General features: G+C 44.8%; 1 protein-coding gene across 19 annotated transcripts in view; it reads right to left on the reverse strand.

The window, feature by feature from the left end:
• The window catches only part of GPAT2 (glycerol-3-phosphate acyltransferase 2, mitochondrial), an 88,701-nt gene that overhangs the window by 55,343 nt on the left and 14,088 nt on the right, over window positions 1-19,270 (reverse strand). For 2 of the 19 annotated variants that reach the window (XM_083753220.1, XM_083753222.1), the window contains one exon: window positions 15,195-15,249. Coding sequence is in view for 8 of the 19 variants with exons in the window: in XM_083753218.1 (XP_083609344.1) it covers window positions 313-474 (162 nt within the window). In the remaining 11 variants the exon portion in view is untranslated. Of the gene's footprint in view, window positions 1-312; window positions 522-1,191; window positions 1,408-1,752; window positions 1,838-2,564; window positions 2,607-3,656; window positions 3,679-8,500; window positions 8,540-10,311; window positions 11,121-15,194; window positions 15,250-16,153; window positions 16,632-19,270 lie in introns of those variants that run through there. The other 17 variants (XM_083753219.1, XM_083753227.1, XM_083753221.1 and 14 more) reach the window with 15 other exon arrangements.

Here is a 19,270-nt window from a genome sequence, read left to right on the forward strand (position 1 = left end):
ATTGTTCTACAGCTGTATCCAGCACAAAGGGTGGGGGGGGGGGAGAGAGAAAGAGAGAAGAAAGTGAGGGGGGGGGGACCATCAGCCAAAGCCCTCCAGGGAAAAGAATTTATTCTCTTTGTAATACAGCTCCAATATCATTACAATTGACTTTTCCCTCCCACGCCCTCCTCCGGCTCAAAGAAACAAGCCAGTCCCTTAAAAGGAAACAGCAGCTCAAACCAAGCGCCCTTGAATACACTATACTCAGGGGCACATGTAGACACCCACCCACTCACCTGCCAGCACACACAGGCACCCAGCAAAGAGTACCCAAATGAATGCCACCCTGCAAATGTTCACACATGTTCGTGCACCATGGATTACTCTACACAACTGACACCCAAGTGCATGCACAGCCTGCCATTCAATGGAAGTTGTGTCTGCAGAGGTCCATTTGCAGTGGGTGCTGTGCTCATTGAGTGAGATGTACATGCGTGTGAACCAGGCCCCTGAAATTGCGCTAACAGCAGCCCAGGCTGTAGCTGGGAGAGCCACCGCCAGGGAACAGGGCCAAATTCCCACTAAGGCCACATTCACACCATACATTAAAGCACTGTCATGGCTTCCCCCAAAGGATCCTGGGAGCTGTAGTTTGTTAAGAGTGCTAAGAGTTGTTATGAGACTCCTTATTCCCCTCACAGAGCTACAATTCCCAGATTTCCCTGTGAAGAGGGATTAAGCTTTGTGATTCAAAGTACTGTATCTCAGGGGGCATTTATGGAAGATTGCTGCTCCTCCATGCACGCACCAGCCACATGATGTACCGTATTTTTTTGTGCATAACACGCCCCCATGTATAAGACGACCCCTATTTTATGGGAGCACAACAAAAATGGGGGGGGGGTTTGCCCAAAGTTGTTGAGCTTCTTTTGGAGGGAGATTGCCCAGAGTTGTTGAGCTTTGGGGGGGGGGCACCAACACCAATCGGTAGTTGCCATCAAAATGACAGCCCTAGACTAGATTTCCCCTTTCCAAAGAAATTCTCCTAAATCACCCCCCCCCCCAAAGCATCTTGCCAAGAACAGATTTGTGATTATCTCAATGGCTCATTTGCAATTAAGACCCTCAGGACTGTTGCCACCTTAATCGATTTCAAATCCTTCTTACAACCAAAACCTCAAGAGTCTCCTTTTAAAAGAGTACTCTTACATAGGGCAAAGTGGATGAAAAAACTCAAAGCTGTTCCTTTGCCCCTTCCCTTTCTCTCACAGCAGCGCCATAAGCCACTTCCATGATTCTGTGATTCTCCTTCAGAAAGCGCTGAGGGAAAACACAGCTGCCATGTTTCTTAGCTCAGGAAGTCCTGACACCCGGGAGGTCTGTCTCCCTCAACACTTAAAGGGGTGCCACCCCCAGGGCCCCATTTCCAGACATCCAACACACTCTCTCACACTTGCTGGGGATGCCCTGGCAATGCCAGGCACTGCGGCCACAACGCACAGTTCACACCCAAATCAGAGCAAGCCTGGATCCTTATCTCTTTGTTTGGGGTGGCGCATTCAGATCCAGTGCGGATGGGCCCCTCTCTATGGTGCAGGCATCCACACTGACTCAAAATGACTGTATCATTTTCCTGTGTTTTGCTATCATGAAAAGCAGGCAACCAAATTGTAATAAAATAAAAACATGTTTAGGGCAGCAGCAGGGTTTTATGTGGCGGGTAAGTTCAACACATGACGGCCTCAAGTGAAGCCTTCTAGAGAAACTCACACATATACAAGATTTCTAGCAGTGTCCACCTCATCAATTTCTCTCCCGTTTCTATAGGGATGGCACTCCTCTCCCTTCAGGGCCTCCTGAGGCCCTGCTTCTTCTCTGCTCTAAGCCTCTAGTCCGTACTTTCAGAAATCTCCATCCACGGGCCCTTAATTTTGGGAAAATTCAACCCCCTGCAATGCAGAAATCACAGCTCAAGAATCCCTGACAGATGACCATCCAACCTTTGAAAAATGTCCGATGAAATAAGAGTCGACAAACTTCTCTCTCTCCCTCTGTGTGTGTGTGTGTGTGTGTGTGTGTGTGAGAGAGAGAGAGAGAGAGAGAGAGAGAGAGAGAGAGAGAGAGGGGACAGGTGTCACAACTATGTGAGGAGAAATGTAACATGGCCAGGCAGATTACAAAGGACACCCTTGCCTCTGACACAGGAGTGCCTTAATTTAACCAAAATATGATGCAAGGCTCTCATCTCTGGACACTTACCTGGGATTAATTTCATTTCCCTTAATGGGATTTACTAATGAGTAAACATACGCAGGACTGTGCTGCATTTCACCAAGCAAAAAAAATCAATTTAAATCACATTTGCCATTTTGAAATCTGTTTGTTTCCTGAGGAACCATGTACAATTCAAACAGGCTGATCTCCAACTAAATAAGAGTGCTGATGCATCCAGCGTGAATAACGCAAAACTTTTAGTCACACAGATCACATGCACTACATAACCATAACAACAACAACAACAACTTAGTTCTTTGTTTGGATCCCTCCGTACACACACAAGGATACCAAGCAAGTTTCCTTACTTCAGAGCTTTCTGTGTGTTGCGACATGTTAGTGTGTCGGCTGTAGTGTGTAGGTGTGTCGCTCCTCCAGGGGCTGGAAAGGGGTTAGTTTAATCTTTGGTTTGCTAGTAAAACTGAATTACTGTGTCGCAAAATGATGCATGTCTAAAAAGTGTGTCACCAACATGAGAAGTTTGGAAAGCTCTGCCTGCTGGCTAGGCATCCAGCATTTTCTATAGGCGAAGGACTGTAGTTAGGAAGCAAAAATAGCGTTTCTCAATGATGGGAGGTCTTAGAAATGTGCTTTAACATGTTCTAAAACTGTTTAATCCATTTTAAAGTAGGTTATTTTAAAAGCATTGTTCCATATAATTGATCTTTAGCAAAACAATCAAGAGTTGTTTAGAGCTAAAACTGAATTTCTTTATTTCTTTAAAACATACTTCCAGCTACAATCACAGCACTTGAAAAATAAATCTTTCAGCATTCACACTAAAATTTTGCCACATTGCAGTATAAGTTAATGTGCATCCATGTCCAGAAAACGTGCTACCTATGTGCATAAACCTGCAACAGCAGCACTCCTTATCTCCCCTTTTTTGCTCGCATAAAGCTAAAATCCTATCTGCAGTGTTTTCTTGCTCCCACTCAGGTCTCTATATTCACTCACAGAAGAACAGGCTGCAGGTATTTTACACAACAGCTTCTGAAGAGGAGAAACTCAAATCATAAGAAACCTACATTTCATTAGCAGCATAAATAGAGAGGACCACAAGTATTCTTAACTCTCTCAGCTACTAGTTCAAATTGCAGGGTACAGAATTTGGAGCACGTCTTGGAAAACTTTCCCGTTTCCATATTCACAGGCTACCTATTATATCTTCCATATCTGAATTTACTGCATTTCCAATCCTCTGGGCAGCAACTACAAAAACTAGTTGGGAATAGTCAAAGAATAAAATAATGAGGAATTCTCTACCTATCCACATGTTAAGCAAAGTTATTTACTGCTGCTATTAAGATATTTATGTATCTCCTGTTATGCAGACATTTCAAGGCAGTGTGCAGAGGTATAATAAAATAAAATAAAAAATATGTTGTGAGATTAATCACTGCTTTCCTCTCAGTTTTGTTTTAGGACCAATGTGCTCTCAGGGCCCCCAAACCCCCTTATCAGTCACTGAGGACTTCTGGTGAGCCTTTCATTCATCCAGAAAAAAGTCCAGGACTCTTCTACATCAACAGAAGTCTAGTGTATTCTGCCTGGGTCAGACCACACCAGGAATACTGTGTCCAATTTTGGGCACACAATTTAAGAAGGATGTTGACAAGCTGGAAGATGTGCAGAGGAGGGCGACCAAGAAGATCAAGGGTCTGGAAACTAAGCCTTGCAAGCAGCACTTGAAGGAGCTGGGTATGTTTAGCCTAGAAAATAGGAGACTGAGAGGAGATACAATAGACATCTTCAAATATCTTAAGGGCTGCCACATGGAAGAGGGAGCATGCTTGTTTTCTCCTGCTCTGGAGGGGAGGACTCGAGGCAATGGCTTCATGTTACAAGAAAGGAAATTATAACTAAACATTCAGAAAAACTTTCTGGCAGTAAGAGCTTTTTGGTAGTAGAGGTTGGATGGCCATCTGTCATGGATGCTTTAGCTGGGATTCCTGCATTGCAGAGGGTTGGACTAGATGACCCTTGGATCCCTTCCAACTCTAAGATTCTATGATTCCCATCCTGGAGGGCCTACCCTTTTCAACTAATCTGTTCATCTGCCCCTTTTTAGTGACAGAAACCCTCAAAATCGTATCTGAAGAAGTGTGCATGCACACGAAAGCTCATACCAAGAACTGACTTAGTTGGTCTTTAAGGTGCTACTGGAAGGAATTTTTTTTGTTTTGACTATGGCAGACCAACACGGCTACCTATCTGTACCTCAAAATCCTGTCCCTTTATTCAGGGAGCCAACTTCAATCTGCATATCAGATAAGTCAATTCCCCACTTTTCCTGCAGTCAGTTCTGCTTTCAGTATCAGTTTGTGGATCTAGTATGCTACAGAGTCCTACCATCTTTAATCTTCAAGGTCAGCTGCTCTCACTTGTACATTGAGTTTTGCTTTGCATCCCCCCACATGCCGGAAGAAGAGCAGAGCACACACACACACACACCCCAGCTGGCATTTCCTTGCATATAAGAATATAATTAAAATCAGGTTCAATCAAGCAGGCAGGAAGTTCTACGCCGGCCAGCATTAAAAGGCTGCAAATGCTGAGGTGAGCACAAAAGTTTTTAGCTTGTGCCAAAATTGCATCAAAGTTATTTCTGGGGGACGCCATTCCAGAGTACAGTGGTACCTCGGGTTACATACGCTTCAGGTTACAGACTCTGCTAACCCAGAAATAGTGCTTCAGGTTAAGAACTTTGCTTCAGGATGAGAACAGAAATCATGCTCCAGCGGCGTGGCAGCAGCAGGAGGCCCCATTAGCTAAAGTGGTGCTTCAGGTTAAGAACAGTTTCAGGTTAAGTACGGACCTCCGGAACGAATTAAGTACTTACCCCGAGGTACCACTGTATGAAGGCCACCACAGAAAATGCTGTACTCCTGGCTGCTGCAAGATATATTATCTACAGGCAGTAGTGAGACAACCAGGCGTGCCCCCAATTATGATCCCAGTCACTGTGCAAGTCTGTACAGGAGAAGACATTCTCGGGTAACCTGGTACCAAATGGCTAGGACCTTAAACCTGGGCTGGTAACCAAAGGTATTCCATGTCTGCAGGTATAGGTACACTACTTAGTAACCTAACCACAGAATTCTACACTAGCTGCAGCTTCCAAACCACAGTTACAGTAGGCAAACATACAGTTTGTAATAGTAATTGAGTCTTAATTTTTCCAAGGTATGGGTCACCTGTCCACTCTTTTAGTGGTATCTGTTACTAACGGCTGCATGAAGCACGTTGTAGCTTGCTAAAGTGGAAGTCCCAATAAATCTAGATTTGTTTGGTTCATTTTCACTTAATGTAAATTGCGGTTAAGCATGGTACTGAGCACTAGAAAGTGAAAGATCTTAGAAGGCAAATTTTAATATGGCTGTTTTTTAAATAAATAAGCAGTTGTTTTTTAAAGCAATTTCTTAAAAAGTCCATCAATTTGTATTTTCTATCAAAATGCAACTAACTATTCTTCGGGCATAAGGTGGGAGACAAGCAGAAAGCACACTCTGGGAGATCCGATTTACTAAGCGCCATAAGTGCCTATCTCAGCATAACAGTATTCTCCCAAGCCATTGTCAAATACAGTATTTTCTCAAACCTGCTCCACGTTCAGAGAGTCTCTAGAGTCTAGAGTCAGCTCCATGCACATCAAATGCAGCTTCCTTGCCCACTGACCACTCCAAAATCTTTTCCTAACCCAAGGGGGATGATTGTGTAGAACAGTCGTAATACATTCTAAGCTGATCACCTGCATACCAGATGTTCCTGTGCTCATTGATGTAACAAAGAGACATGTCCTGGGGAAAAACTGGATTACTGGTTCAAGAAATTAAACTTTTTAAATGAAAGAGACAATCCAAGCCAGGCACTATGAATTCTGAGGGAGAAGTCACTACAATCCTTTTCACTGTGAAGCAGGAATCAAGATTTGAAAGTGTGCTTCTGAAGAGAAAGAAAATAATCAGACTAAATGCCATCATTTGTTTTATATCTTGTTATATATTGTTTTGTTGTAATTCTGGAGATTTTTCTCATGTGCCTGTTATTTATTATTCGTAGACTTGTCTTTTTTGAAAAAATACAAATTGCTATTTTTAAAAAATGCAAGTATCAGTGTCGTATAGCAGAAAAGGTCTAGATAAGAATGGTTCAGGTTCTGAGTTGAAATCTTCAGTCACCCATCAAGGAAACTAGGTAGCCTTGGCTGTTACTAGCCCACTTCAGAAGGATGTGGGGATCATAAAATGGGATTAGCACACCCTCCCCATGTACACCAGCTAATCTTTTACAGATAAAAGGTCACAGACAGATGTAATAAACTCAGTCAAGCTTCAGAATTTGCTGTCCCAGGACTGTTAAAATGAGAAAGCAAATCCCGCCTTCCCCCCAAAAAAAGACTTTCAATGTCTTTTAGACAGTGTTGCTAAATTACCAATTTCAAATTCTAATCTCAGAGCCTCAACAATTATCAGCTATTGCTCAGAAGGGTAGTCTCTGCCTACAACCTCTACTTTTTTCCTAACACTAACAAAATCAATCAATCAATCAATCAATCAATAGCTTCCATGTCCCTATGATATTGTTGGTTTTTGGTATTTGGGGTAAATACCAAATTTGGGGTAAGAATAAAATGAGAACTCCCTGGATGCCTGGATCCAGGTGTGGAGCAAGTACTCTTTGGTGAGAAAGCCCCAGCAGAGATTTAAAGTTACAAAACATGCACCAAAGTAAAGCTTTTAAAGATTAAAAGTTCTTTAAAATATCCTCTTCTAAATTATTTCCAAAGTTCCCCACTTCTCACAGCATAGAAAGGGACTCCTCCAGTAGACAAACCACAAGCTCAGGTCCAGACATAACATTATGTTAAAGCACAATGGCAGTGCACACTTCGACAGGAACACTGTGGCCACAATCTCTGTCTGGGAAGATGAAAATGTGCTTGTTTGTGTTAAGCCCTGCTTTGACTTAGCATTATGTGCAAATCAGGTCAGATCCACACAGCAGGACGATGCATCATTCTGTGTGAAGTCACCTTGTGTGGGACCTTCTTTCTTGAAGCCCTATTTGCTGAGAGACTCAAATGAAAAGCTCTTTGTTCTTCACAAGTACCAACATGAATTTTGACCTCTTATGCTTTCCCTCACAAAGCTGCAATCATGGCTAAGCATTCTTATGCTATTATCGCCTACTGTAGAAACTGGACAGGGAAAACATTTCTCTTCTTACTCAACTGAAAATTGAAGAGTTCATAAGCCCACTTCACTTGTTCCCTTCCCCTCCACCCACCCTGTACTCAGTGAACTTCTGGAGGAAGACAAAGAGATAGCTTTGGGGCCACCACATTTAATGGACTGTAAGGGGAGCCACAGCCTCTGGGACGCAGGTGGCGCTGTGGGTTAAAGCCTCAGCGCCTAGGACTTGCCGATCGAAAGGTCGGCGGTTCGAATCCCTGCGGCGGGGTGCGCTCCCGCTGCTCGGTCCCAGCGCCTGCCAACCTAGCAGTTCGAAAGCACCTCCGGGTGCAAGTAGATAAATAGGGACCGCTTACCAGCGGGAAGGTAAACGGCGTTTCCGTGTGCGGCTCTGGCTCGCCAGAGCAGCGATGTCACGCTGGCCACGTGACCCGGAAGTGTCTCTGGACAGCGCTGGCCCCCGGCCTCTTAAGTGAGATGGGCGCACAACCCCAGAGTCTGTCAAGACTGGCCCGTACGGGCAGGGGTACCTTTACCTTTACTTTTAAGGGGAGCCTCTGCAAAGCAGTGGAAGGCCCACCCCAGACTTCGCCAACCTAGTAGCCTCCAGATGTTGTGGGATTGCAGCTCTCATCAAACCCAGCAACAGAGTACCCAGATGCCACCGGGTTGGAAAAGGCTGCCCACCACCCCACCACTCCCGTACAAAACTGAATGCATGCAGACTCTCTTTTCAGACAAGAAACCAAAAGTGAGTGGCAAGACCAAAGGCACAACCCCACTTACACACATATGCATGCATACGCTATATGCTTGGAAGGAACAACACAGAAGTCATCAATTTCTCTCTTTGAAGGTGAAAATGAAGTCAAAGCTAAAAATGATGAGAGATCCTGCTGCCTGGGAACTCAACAGCTATTTTGAATCACTGAGAGTTTATATTAATTGTCATGATGGATTTGTTTGTTTATTGCGCTATATGCTACTATGATTTTGATATTATTATAGTGATTGCAATGTTTGTTGTTTTTTAATACGATTGTTCTTACCGTGAGCTGCTTTGAGATCAACATTTGTTGTTGGAAAAGCAGAATACAAATATTAAATCACATTCAAGTTAACAGAGACATTCCAAAATCCTCAACTCTTTCATATGCTCTTTGCCATTTCTATTGTTACTTTAACTCTATTCTATCACTGCCTCAAAAATTAAATGTCTAAAGAGCTGAAATTAAACATGCCCCTCCTTCTACCCTTGCAGAGGGTGGGGGCAGGGAAGCACCAACATCTCCTCCTGAACCGATTTTTTGTCTCTTAAGGGGCAACACAAAGGATGCCATGCAGACAGCAGGGAGGGGCTTCTCATTACCATCCCATTGATCTTCCTTGTTAAGGATTCCAGTTTTGTCCAATACCTCACCTACTCCAGTAAAAAGGTAAAGGTAAAGGTACCCCTGCCCGTACGGGCCAGTCTTGACAGACTCTGGGGTTGTGTGCCCATCTCACTCAAGAGGCCAGGGGCCAGCGCTGTCCGGAGACACTTCCAGGTCACGTGGCCAGCGTGACATCGCTGCTCTGGCGAGCCAGAGCCGCACACGGAAACGCCGTTTACCTTCCCGCTGGTAAGCGGTCCCTATTTATCTACTTGCACCCGGAGGTGCTTTCGAACTGCTAGGTTGGCAGGCGCTGGGACCGAGCAGCGGGAGCGCACCCCGCCGCAGGGATTCGAACCGCCGACCTTTTGATCGGCAAGTCCTAGGCGCTGAGGCTTTAACCCACAGTGCCACCTGCGTCCTCCTAGTAGCTGCTTCAAAAATCTATATTGTTTGGAATATTTAAGACTCTGGGGTTTCAAAACTTCCTACCTGATGCATTTTAACAACCTTTCAGCGGCCTCTTCCTTTGAATAGAGAGCAGGCTGTCCTTGCTCAAAAGAGGTCTTGTCTACCCATTAAAATCAAGAATGTCAAGGGGACCAACCATATAAACCAATGGGTCTTTATGGCAATATGGAAAAATATTTGGTATCATCTGCAACCAACCCCTTCCAGGCCTCAAACCAGAAAACAGTGAACCAGACAAAAGTAAGCACATTTTAAGGCCCATCAATTTAAATAGCAAAGGATTGTGCTTATTAATAAGCTTGTCCTTACTTTTGTCACATCAAAAGTAAAAAAGCAGCCATGTTAGCCGCAAGGGGGACCCCAAAAACAGAATTAGAACAATATCTTCATTAGGAAAACAAAATATCACAAAACTGTGTTTGCGTTCTCCAGAATTCCTCATCAGGCCAACTGGTAAATAAAGCAGCAGGTGCAAAATAAAATTTTGGCATATGGCAACATCTGGAGTCTGCATCTGGACAGTCTTAAAATGGAATGTGAGAGAAAGCCGCAAACATTCCAACATCTCATCTTCAGGTGTTTATACTTTTTGTATGTTTTGGAAAATAATGAATTTAGTCACTCAACAGCAAGTCTAAACTGGAGGAAAAGGGTATTTTGCCACCTGAAGAAGGGACTTCTCTCTCTCTCTCTCTCTCTCTCTCTCTCTCTCTCAAGCAACATTCCCTCCAGCTGCCAGGTAAAGTTACCCAATTTGGCTTTTTTATATACCTAGTACAGCACCTAAAATTATTTTCAGCCATTGTTAATGCTAAGACTTCCTTGTTTCTCTTTACTTTTCAAGGACTCTGAGTTTTGCCCAGGGATGGAGACAGACCAGAGTAACAGCCAGGGTATTATTATTATTATTATTATTATTATTATTATTATTATTATTATTTCCTGAGAAGAGGAATCAGCCATCGTTGTGTTTCTTATTCCCAGCAGGCCTGCACAGAACCTAAAAGGAGCCTCACCTCGATATCTGCATTCCGTCTTAAGACTAAGGGACTAACAAAAGCTCCTTTCCTCCACCTTCACCAGCTAGTTCGCAGCACCTGATAATCCGGACGCAAAAGCTGAGCTGAGCTTTGTTGTTGTTGTTGAGCTTTTTTTTTTGCAAACTCTCCAAACATCAACTACAAATTTTAAAAACTTCCTGGCTCCCGCGTTGACCTCAAAGGCGGAGGCAGCTTTTCCGCACCTGTGAAGTCAAGGAGCCAATTACGCCACGCGCAAGAATTACCCTTCGCTTTCTGCCGGGAGGTCTCCGCGCGCCTGCAAAACGCGGGTGCGCTTAGGGCCACACTCGGCGCGCGCTCTCGTGCGATCCGCGCCTGAAGGAAGACAAGAGACCCCCCCCCTGCGCGCCCCTCTCTCAGAAGCGCCCCCGGCAGGATCCTCAGCAGCCCCGATGGGTCGGAGGCAGCCCCACGGCGCACGCCCAGCGCGGGTCTCGGCTTCCGGATAGGATAGGATAGGAAGGAGAGCGGGGGCTGATCCGCCACCTTGGAGGTGGAAGGCCTGCTTTACTTCCAAGTAAGCGTGCGTAGAATTGGGCTGGACGCCTGTGCTCGCCTACTTAGGAGTAAATCTCATTGAGCTCAGTAGACGCTACCGCTGATGAAAAACGCGCATAGGATTTGGGTGCCGCCCTTCGATCGCTTAGCCCCACGGCGGTGGAAGAGCGACTAATCGACTGCATTCAGTGGGTGAAATGCTCGAATGGGGCTTCCTTCCGAGTAAGCGTGCACACGATCAGGCCCTATTCCAGTGCACGCTTCCGGGGGAGTAGATTTCTGGTGAAAGCTGCGCACATCTGCAGGCTGCACTTCCTTCCTTTGGAATAAGCCCCACAGGACTCGGTGGGTCTGACCTCGGAGCCAACACTTATAAGAGGGGCTTTTTCTGGGGGAACTCACAGGAACTCAGTTCCTGTGCCTCTCAGGTGGGTTCCTGCACCTCGCTGGTGGGCACCATTGCCATTCTATAGGATGAGATTGCCCCCCTCTGACAGTGGCTGGATGGGCACGGCCAGGATTTTGGGGGGGGGGGGCAGAACCGACGTGCTCCCCTGCCCCCCAGGCTACACTCGTGTGGGTGTAGCAGGTCTCAAGGGATGATCATGTAGTAGGGTGATAATGAAGGGAGGTGGGCGATCTCCTGCTGACCCTACACCCAATTTCCAACATGTTCAAAAGGTCCAGAGGGAAGATGTAGCACAGGATGGGAGTGGCAAGTAGGCGGCCTGGGCGCAGGTAGATGGGCCAAAGATATGCAAGGCCAGTGTCCTATCCAGTCCTGCATCCTTTCCCCACAGTGGGCAACTGGATGCCTGGGGGAAACCCACAAGAAGTATTTGAGCACAAGAGCCTTCTCCCCTCCCATGGTTTCCATCATGGCTAAAAGTAAAGGGACCCCTGACCATTAGGTCCAGTCGTGTCCGACTCTGGGGTTGCGGCGCTCATCTTGCTTTGTTGGCCGAGGGAGCCGGCGTACAGCTTCTGGGTCATGTGGGCAGCATGACTAAGACACTTCTGGAAAACCAGAGCAGCGCACGGAAACACCGTTTACCTTCCCTCTGGAGTGGTACCTATTTATCTACATGCACTTTGATGTGCTTTCGAACTGCTAGGTTGGCAGGAGCAGGGACCGAGCAATGGGAGCTCACCCTGTCATGGGGATTCGAACCGCCAACCTTCTGATCGGCAAGTCCTAGGCTCTGTGGTTTAACCCACAGCACCACCCGCATCCCCTCCATCATGGCTAGTAGCCCTCAATATAATCTGTTCTTTGGATTTCTCTTTTAAAGCCACCCAAGTAAGTGGCCTTCATTGCCTCCAGTGGGAGTGAGTTCCATAGTTTTGCTCTGTGTGACAAGATCCTTTGATCTGTCCTGAATCTTCTAACATTCATTTTCATTGGACATCCGTGGGTTGCATGTACAACCATTGGGTGTACTGTAGAAAAGGCACCTTGAAAAAGAAGCATGGAGCAGGTGCGTGTGAGCTCTGCCCCACCGACCTCAGCCTGCCTGCCTTACTTACAATCAGTGCCACAGGCTGGTGACACAGCCGTACAGCTCCCTCCTCCTCGGTCACCATGTTGCCTTCCTCAACAGCGAGGATGGGTCTCCCCGCCCATACACTCAAATCTCACTGCAGTCTGCCCCCTCCCAACTTCTCTCACTGCCAAGGAAAAATAAGTGAATAGAAAGAGCCTCCCCAAGTAACGCTGACACAAAAACCTCACACTTACACTAAGTAAAAGAATATAAATTTACCACCCCTTCTCTCCCCCCCCCCCTTTTCTCCTCCAGCCTTACACTGTGTACAACATTAATGTCTCACATTGAATGTAGCTGATCTGTAGAAAAGGCTCTTCAACCTGAAAATAGAGACAATGCATGTGCTTTTGTAACCCAATAACATCTTTAATAAAATTATTATATTTTAAACAGAGAGGGTGGGGACAAAACCAGACTGAGTTGGCTCTGCCTGCCACTGGCTCTCCGGCGCCACCTAATGTTGGGCTCCCTGCCTTTGTACCAGTCACTGGGGGGAGCCCCCAAGACTCCCCGCTCCCTCCTCTTCATTTCTGCACTCATTACCCCTCTGCACAGGGCTTAAGAGTAATCTCTTAAGGTGTTTTCTTTACATTTATAATGGGACATATTTTCATCAATCACCTGAGCATCTTTTTTTTAAAAAAATACAAAATCAAAGTTATGAATAATTTTCATGCACTGTTAATAAAGTGGGATGAACTAAAGTTTTTTACACGACACCACAGCCATAAAAGTTAACTTTTTGCCAGAGGCCAGTTATTTCATCTTATGTCTGGAAGCTTTTGAAATCATTATGCTTATGAATATGCATGAAAGATTTCGCAAGACTGTGTGCATAGTAATTTTTTAATGTATCTAGAACAAAGCACTAGGCAATCTCTATTTCATTCATGCCAACAATAAGCCTATGAGGCCACCGTAATTTGAACATTACAAATAGGGAATTTAAAGGCTGTCTTGCCTGAGGCTGTCCAGGGACTTCCTGGCTGGAATGTGTGTGTTTTTGTTCACGTCTGACACTTGACAGAATTACCCAGCTCCACACTTGCCTTGTTTGAACTGAGACTGTACCAGGTGAGAGATTCTCAGCATAGTGATGGCTTTTATGGAGAGCACAGCCCATTTAAGGCCAAAGGCCATTGCTTTGCACTCAGAAAGCCCTAGGTTCAATCCTGACATCTCTTGGTAGAGGTGTGAAAGAACCCTGCCTGAAACCCTGGGACCTTCTGCCAATGCAGAGCCAGGTGAACCAATGGTCTGGCTCATGAAGCAGTTTCCTATGTTCCTAACATCTATTTAGCATCATCAGTGTATTTTAGCATTCGCCAGTATTAAGGCACATGAGCTCACAGAGAGAGAAAGAGCCCTAGAAAATTATGATGGCACCCCTGTATGTAAATAACACAGGCATCCTAGCATTGGAACACCAATACCACTTACAATGTGATTTAAATATATATATAGTGGCACATTCAATCCACAAGCATCAAACCTCTCAAAGTGTAATTCAGTAGTTTTTGTGTTTTAGTTTGGCCATCTTAAAAGTCAGGTACAGAGCATTGTGAGAGGCTGAAATGTTCTTCCCATTTTAACAAATATAAATTGCCCCTTCTGATGCCCACTTATTTAGTTGCTTAGTGATGGGCCTGTTTGTCCTATGTGGAATACAATGGATGTTGTTGCAGATGATGCCATCAATATTTTCTTTGTGTATCTTTATCCTTCTCCTTTCCCCACCTTCCCCATTTTAAGATGGCCAAATCAAGTGCAAGGGAGGATAGCAGAGGTCCTGCATCTTTTAACAAACAGAAGAAGAAATTTCAGCATGTGCTTCTTGCCACACAGGAATGTGGAAAGCAAACCTTCCTCTGATCACCTCCACGATGTAGCTATTTAATAAGGAGTAAGGAACCCCTCCTGTCCTCCTTTTGCATCTGGAGTGAGTCTCTCCCCTCCCACGAGGATGAACCATGAAAGATCAGGTATTTTACCTACCAACTGAATAGTGATGCACCAACCCACCTAATGTGATAGATACAGGGGGGAAAGACCATGGCTCAGTGGCAAAACACCCGCTTTGCAGGCAGACAGTTCCAGGTTCCATTCCCAGTAACTCTAGGCAGGGCTGCTGCCAGTCAGTGTATACAAGACTGAGTTAAGTGGACCCATGTTTGACTTTGTTCCTGCTTCCTATGTCCCTGCTTTTCATAAGTCACTTCCCACTGGCTCATCTTGATGGGTAGAAGAATCATTTCTTTTTCTGATTTTTAAGGTCCTGTGTGGCTTACTTTGTTTCTTCCCACTATCCTTTTGCTTCTTTATTTCATCCTCTTTTCCCTTGCCTTTTTAATTACTGCTGATTACCCCTTCTCTGGAGACCACCAATCCACAGTAGCCTGGGAAAAACTGTCTCAAATGCCAGAGAACAACTCACAGAGACTGCTTACAAACCCACAAATTAACATATGCATCTAATACCATATCTTACTTTCACTATCAACTTTGTTCACAATCAATTTCATTTCAAGTATCTGCTAAGTCTCTTGCAAATATTAATTGAGGCTGCTAGTAATTATTATTTCCAATGCTTCAGCCTTTAGAGGTCCCACTTAAATCATCAGCCACACTTGTCCTAAAGCTTAAATTAATTCTCTGCCCCAAGGAAATTATATTAAGCCAATTTAATAATATTTCTAAAGAACTACATCTAAAGTTTTGATAAGTTTCACTTTCAGTAAGGATTTCTGAAATATCAAGAGTCAACCATAATGAGATGTTCAATTTTCTGTTTACCTTTTAGAATTGCAGACAGTGGGGGAGTTTTGAAAATGCAGGTTCCATCATTGAGCTATATGGAGAAAAAGGAGGGGTAGAAATGCAGTAAATAAAAACCAAAGGAAATATGCCAGGATATTAACAAAAGAAACTGGCTTGACCATTTTCTTTTTGATGCTTCTCTTCTGCAGGCTCTAATCTTAACACCTGTAAAAACAAAGGCCTGGGAGGTCTTCTTGACACCCAGCTCAAGTAATATGATAAAGTATCATATTATTCTTTATTCCGCAAGATATAAAAAGCATTGTTTAGAACAGGGGCAAGGGACCCATGGCCCTCCAGACACAGCAGGGCTCCATCAGCCCCAGCCTGGCCAGTAGTCAGGGATGACTGGAATTGGGAGCCCAACAGGACTAGGAGTTCCCCAGCCATGGTTTAGGACATCCACCTCTGGCCATGTTTCTCAAACTGGGGTCTCCACCTGCTGTTGGACTACAACTCCCATCATTCCTGACCACTAGTCCTGCTAGCTAGGGATGATGGGAGTTGTAGTCTAACAACAGCTGGGGACCCAAATTTGAGAAATGCTGGTTAATGTATTGCATGCTGATGAATTCCTAGATATTCAGCCCACAGGCTCACCCAAGGGGACAGGATAGGTTGCAACAGAAAAAGCGGTATTGAGGCATTTCTAGCTGCCAAGGTCCATGCCTATAAAGCCAACGTAGTGCCTTCCAGACTCCCAACTCCCATCAGCTCCCAGCCAACACAGCCAATGGTCAGGGGTGATGGGGGTTGTAGTCCAGCAGCATCAGGAGGGCTTTACTACAGATCACAGCAGTTTATCCAGGGGGAGGCATAGACCCTTCTGCCTCTGCTAGCCGTCTGTGCCATAAGGGCAGCTTAGGCAATTGCCACCAGAAGCCCCACGACCACCACCTCAAAGTTCTGTAGCACATTACAATATAGATACTTACTGTTGAGTTCAATGGGATTTATAAGTGACACTAGGTTGTTCTACTAAGCACATTTGCTTGGGAGCTAATTCCAGGGCAATCAATAGCTCCTGCTTTCAAGCAAAGGCATTTCGGATCAGGGTGTTAGCATCACAGTTCCATTTCCTTTTGAAGTCAACAGAAAAGTTATTGACTTTAGCAAATGCTAGATCAAGCTCTGTACCAGATTGGCTCGCTGGCCCTGCAAGCAAGCATTTTAAGGATAAAAGCAGTTGTTAGAACTCTTGGAATAAACAACAAGTTTGTGCAGTGACCCTTTTAAAGATCTTCAACAACATTTTATCAATTGGTTTGGTCCACAAAGTTTTAAAAAAGTGGGTGAATGCAGTTCTTTTAATCGAAAAACAGCAAAACCAGCACAAATCAGGAATATTTGGAAATTACTGACAGAGCAACCAATCTTGAAACTGTCACAAACGTGTCCTGAAATGCAACAGCTAACCCACCTCCCCTTTCTGCAACAAGGCTTTATAAAGACACAGGCAGCATTTTCCATGCCAATTTCTAAGGAACAAATCTATTATGGCCAAGTCAAAGGATGCTTGAAAACAGGATGTTGAAAGTGCTGATGCAGTTGCCTGCACAGCAAACAGCAGTTCTGGATTGGTGCTGGCATAAAATCCTCTGAATAACTGACAGGAGAAGATTTCTTCATTCTCGGATGCAGTGAAGTGGTGTGGAAATGTGAGTGTGAAGGGGGAATTATAGACTTCTGTAGGTTTGAAATGCAGGAGAAACTGCAATGGTCTGTGGTAGAAGTAGGCAAGTGAGCACTCTGGGGCCCATCTCAACCCCCAGAACAGTCTCAGGAACACACACACCTACATTTGCACACCTGTTGCTGATCTCAGCCACTTATCCCCAACCCAAGATGCAAAGAAAGACTTCTTTTGACACCCTGTTCTCCAAGTAATCAGTACAGCCTCAGACAAATTTCCCCTTCTGCACCCCTGCAAAGAGGAGTAAACAGCTGAGCCACCTAAAGGAAGGGCTATGTTCAAATCCCAGCTGCTATTCACACTGAAGAGAATATAAAGACCCTTTTGCTTAAGCCTCTGCTTGTAATAATTGGTGGGTCGAGGAAAAACTCTGGGAAGAGGTCTTCCAACAGCTCTCTTAGCAGCAGCCTCAGCCAGGGGCAGCATGTTTCATTTCACTGCCCGAGGCAAAACAGGAAGGTGCCAGCCCATCACCCAGGTCCCCACCGCTGGCCTTGTGTGGTTGTTGCAGTGATGCGCACAAAGCAACAATGGGTTCCAGTAGGATCTCCCCGAGCTCTTACAAGCTCTTGCAGAGCATACATATGCAGACCCTCCGAATGTCCTTATTTTCCAGGGTTCCTGATTTGATCCCAGAATGTCCCACTTTTCCTTAGGATGTCATAGAATCATAGGGTTGGAAGAGACCACTGTCGAACAGCTCTTACTGTCGAACAGCTCTTACTGTCAGGAAGTTCTTCCTAATGTTTAGGTGGAATCTTCTTTCTTGTAGTTTGGATCCATTGCTCCGTGTCCGCTTCTCTGGAGCAGCAGAAAACAACCTTCCTCCCTCCTCTATGTGACACCCTTTTATATATTTGAACATGGCTATCATATCACCCCTATGAAAATGTCCCTATTTTCATTAGAGAAATGTTGTAGGGTATGAAATTATCCGACCCCCAAATCATCTGAAGGCAATACTGCATAGGGAAGTTTTTTAAAAAAAAATGTTTAATGTTTTTACTTTTTTATGTTCTTATTATTTTATTTAGGTATCACACACATGAACCACAATTCCTATGAGGCACTGGGACATTACACTTGAAATATAAACCTTCCAGTTTCAAGTACTTTTAACTTGAAGTAGGCTTTTTTGGTAACATAATGCCAATTGCTATTTTAAACATTATTAGAGGGTGCAATAATGAGCATGCCTAAGACAACATGTGCAAGCTTGCCTGCAAGCCACATCCTGTGTACCAGCTCTGCTTTTAATGGAACTAGGCACATCCTCTGCTTCGTTTCTTTAAATATTTTGAAATACGGTAGATTCCATAACTGAATTATGAATTTCCAGTTAAGAATCTACAACTAAGCTTTGAATTCCCAGTGAGAGTCCAAACATTTGAGGCAATATGTGTCAATTGGGCTTTTTCTGATGTGTGGTCCAGGTAAAAGGTAAAGGTAAAGGGACCCCTGACCGTTAGGTCCAGTCACGGATGACTCTGGGGTTGTGGCGCTCATCTCGCTTTATTGGCCGAGGGAGCCGGCATACAGCTTCTGGGTCATGTGGTCAGCATGACTAAGCTGCTTCTGGTGAACCAGAGCAGCACACGGAAACACCGTTTACCTTCCCGCTGGAGTGGTACCTATTTATCTACTTGCACTTTGACGTGCTTTCAAACTGCTAGGTTGGCAGGAGCAAGGACTGAGCAACGGGAGCTCACCCCGTCGCGGGGATTCAAACCGCCGACCTTCTGATGGGCCTGTCCTAGGCTCTGTGATTTAACCCACAGCGCCACCCATGCTGTAATTTTAAATTTTAAGTAATTTCAAAGTAGTAATGAATGTTACTCATTTTAAAGTAGTTACTCATTTTAAAGTAATGAATAGCATTCATTACTACTTCAAAATTCCTTTGTTACTCACCAAAGTAGTGGTAAATAACATCAGATCAACAATGTTATTCATTAGTACTTTAAAATGTAGACAGTACAAATCAATATGGCAAACCTGATTCAAAAACACCCACCCACCCCACTCACACATGAAAACAAGGTTCACCACTGCCAATCACAAACCAGCAACCACACTCTAGAGTAGACCAACCCCAACTTCTCCCACCACCAAAGGAACACAAGCGAATGGCAAAGAGAAGCTGCACAAACGACAATGACGCCAAACCCCACACATACATTAAGTGAAATAGAAACATTGCCACCTGGCCCCGCCCCACCCCCACCCACCATGGCCCCCTCCACCTCTTCCCCCCCTTTTTCTTCCTAATGTAACACTAATGTCTCAACAAATGAAACTGACCTGTGGAAAATGTAACTTGAAAAAAGAGACACATTTGTAAACCAAGAAATCTTTAATA

Source organism: Podarcis gaigeae, assembly GCF_964106915.1.
Source record: "Podarcis gaigeae genome assembly, chromosome: 8".
NCBI lineage: Eukaryota > Metazoa > Chordata > Lepidosauria > Squamata > Lacertidae > Podarcis > Podarcis gaigeae.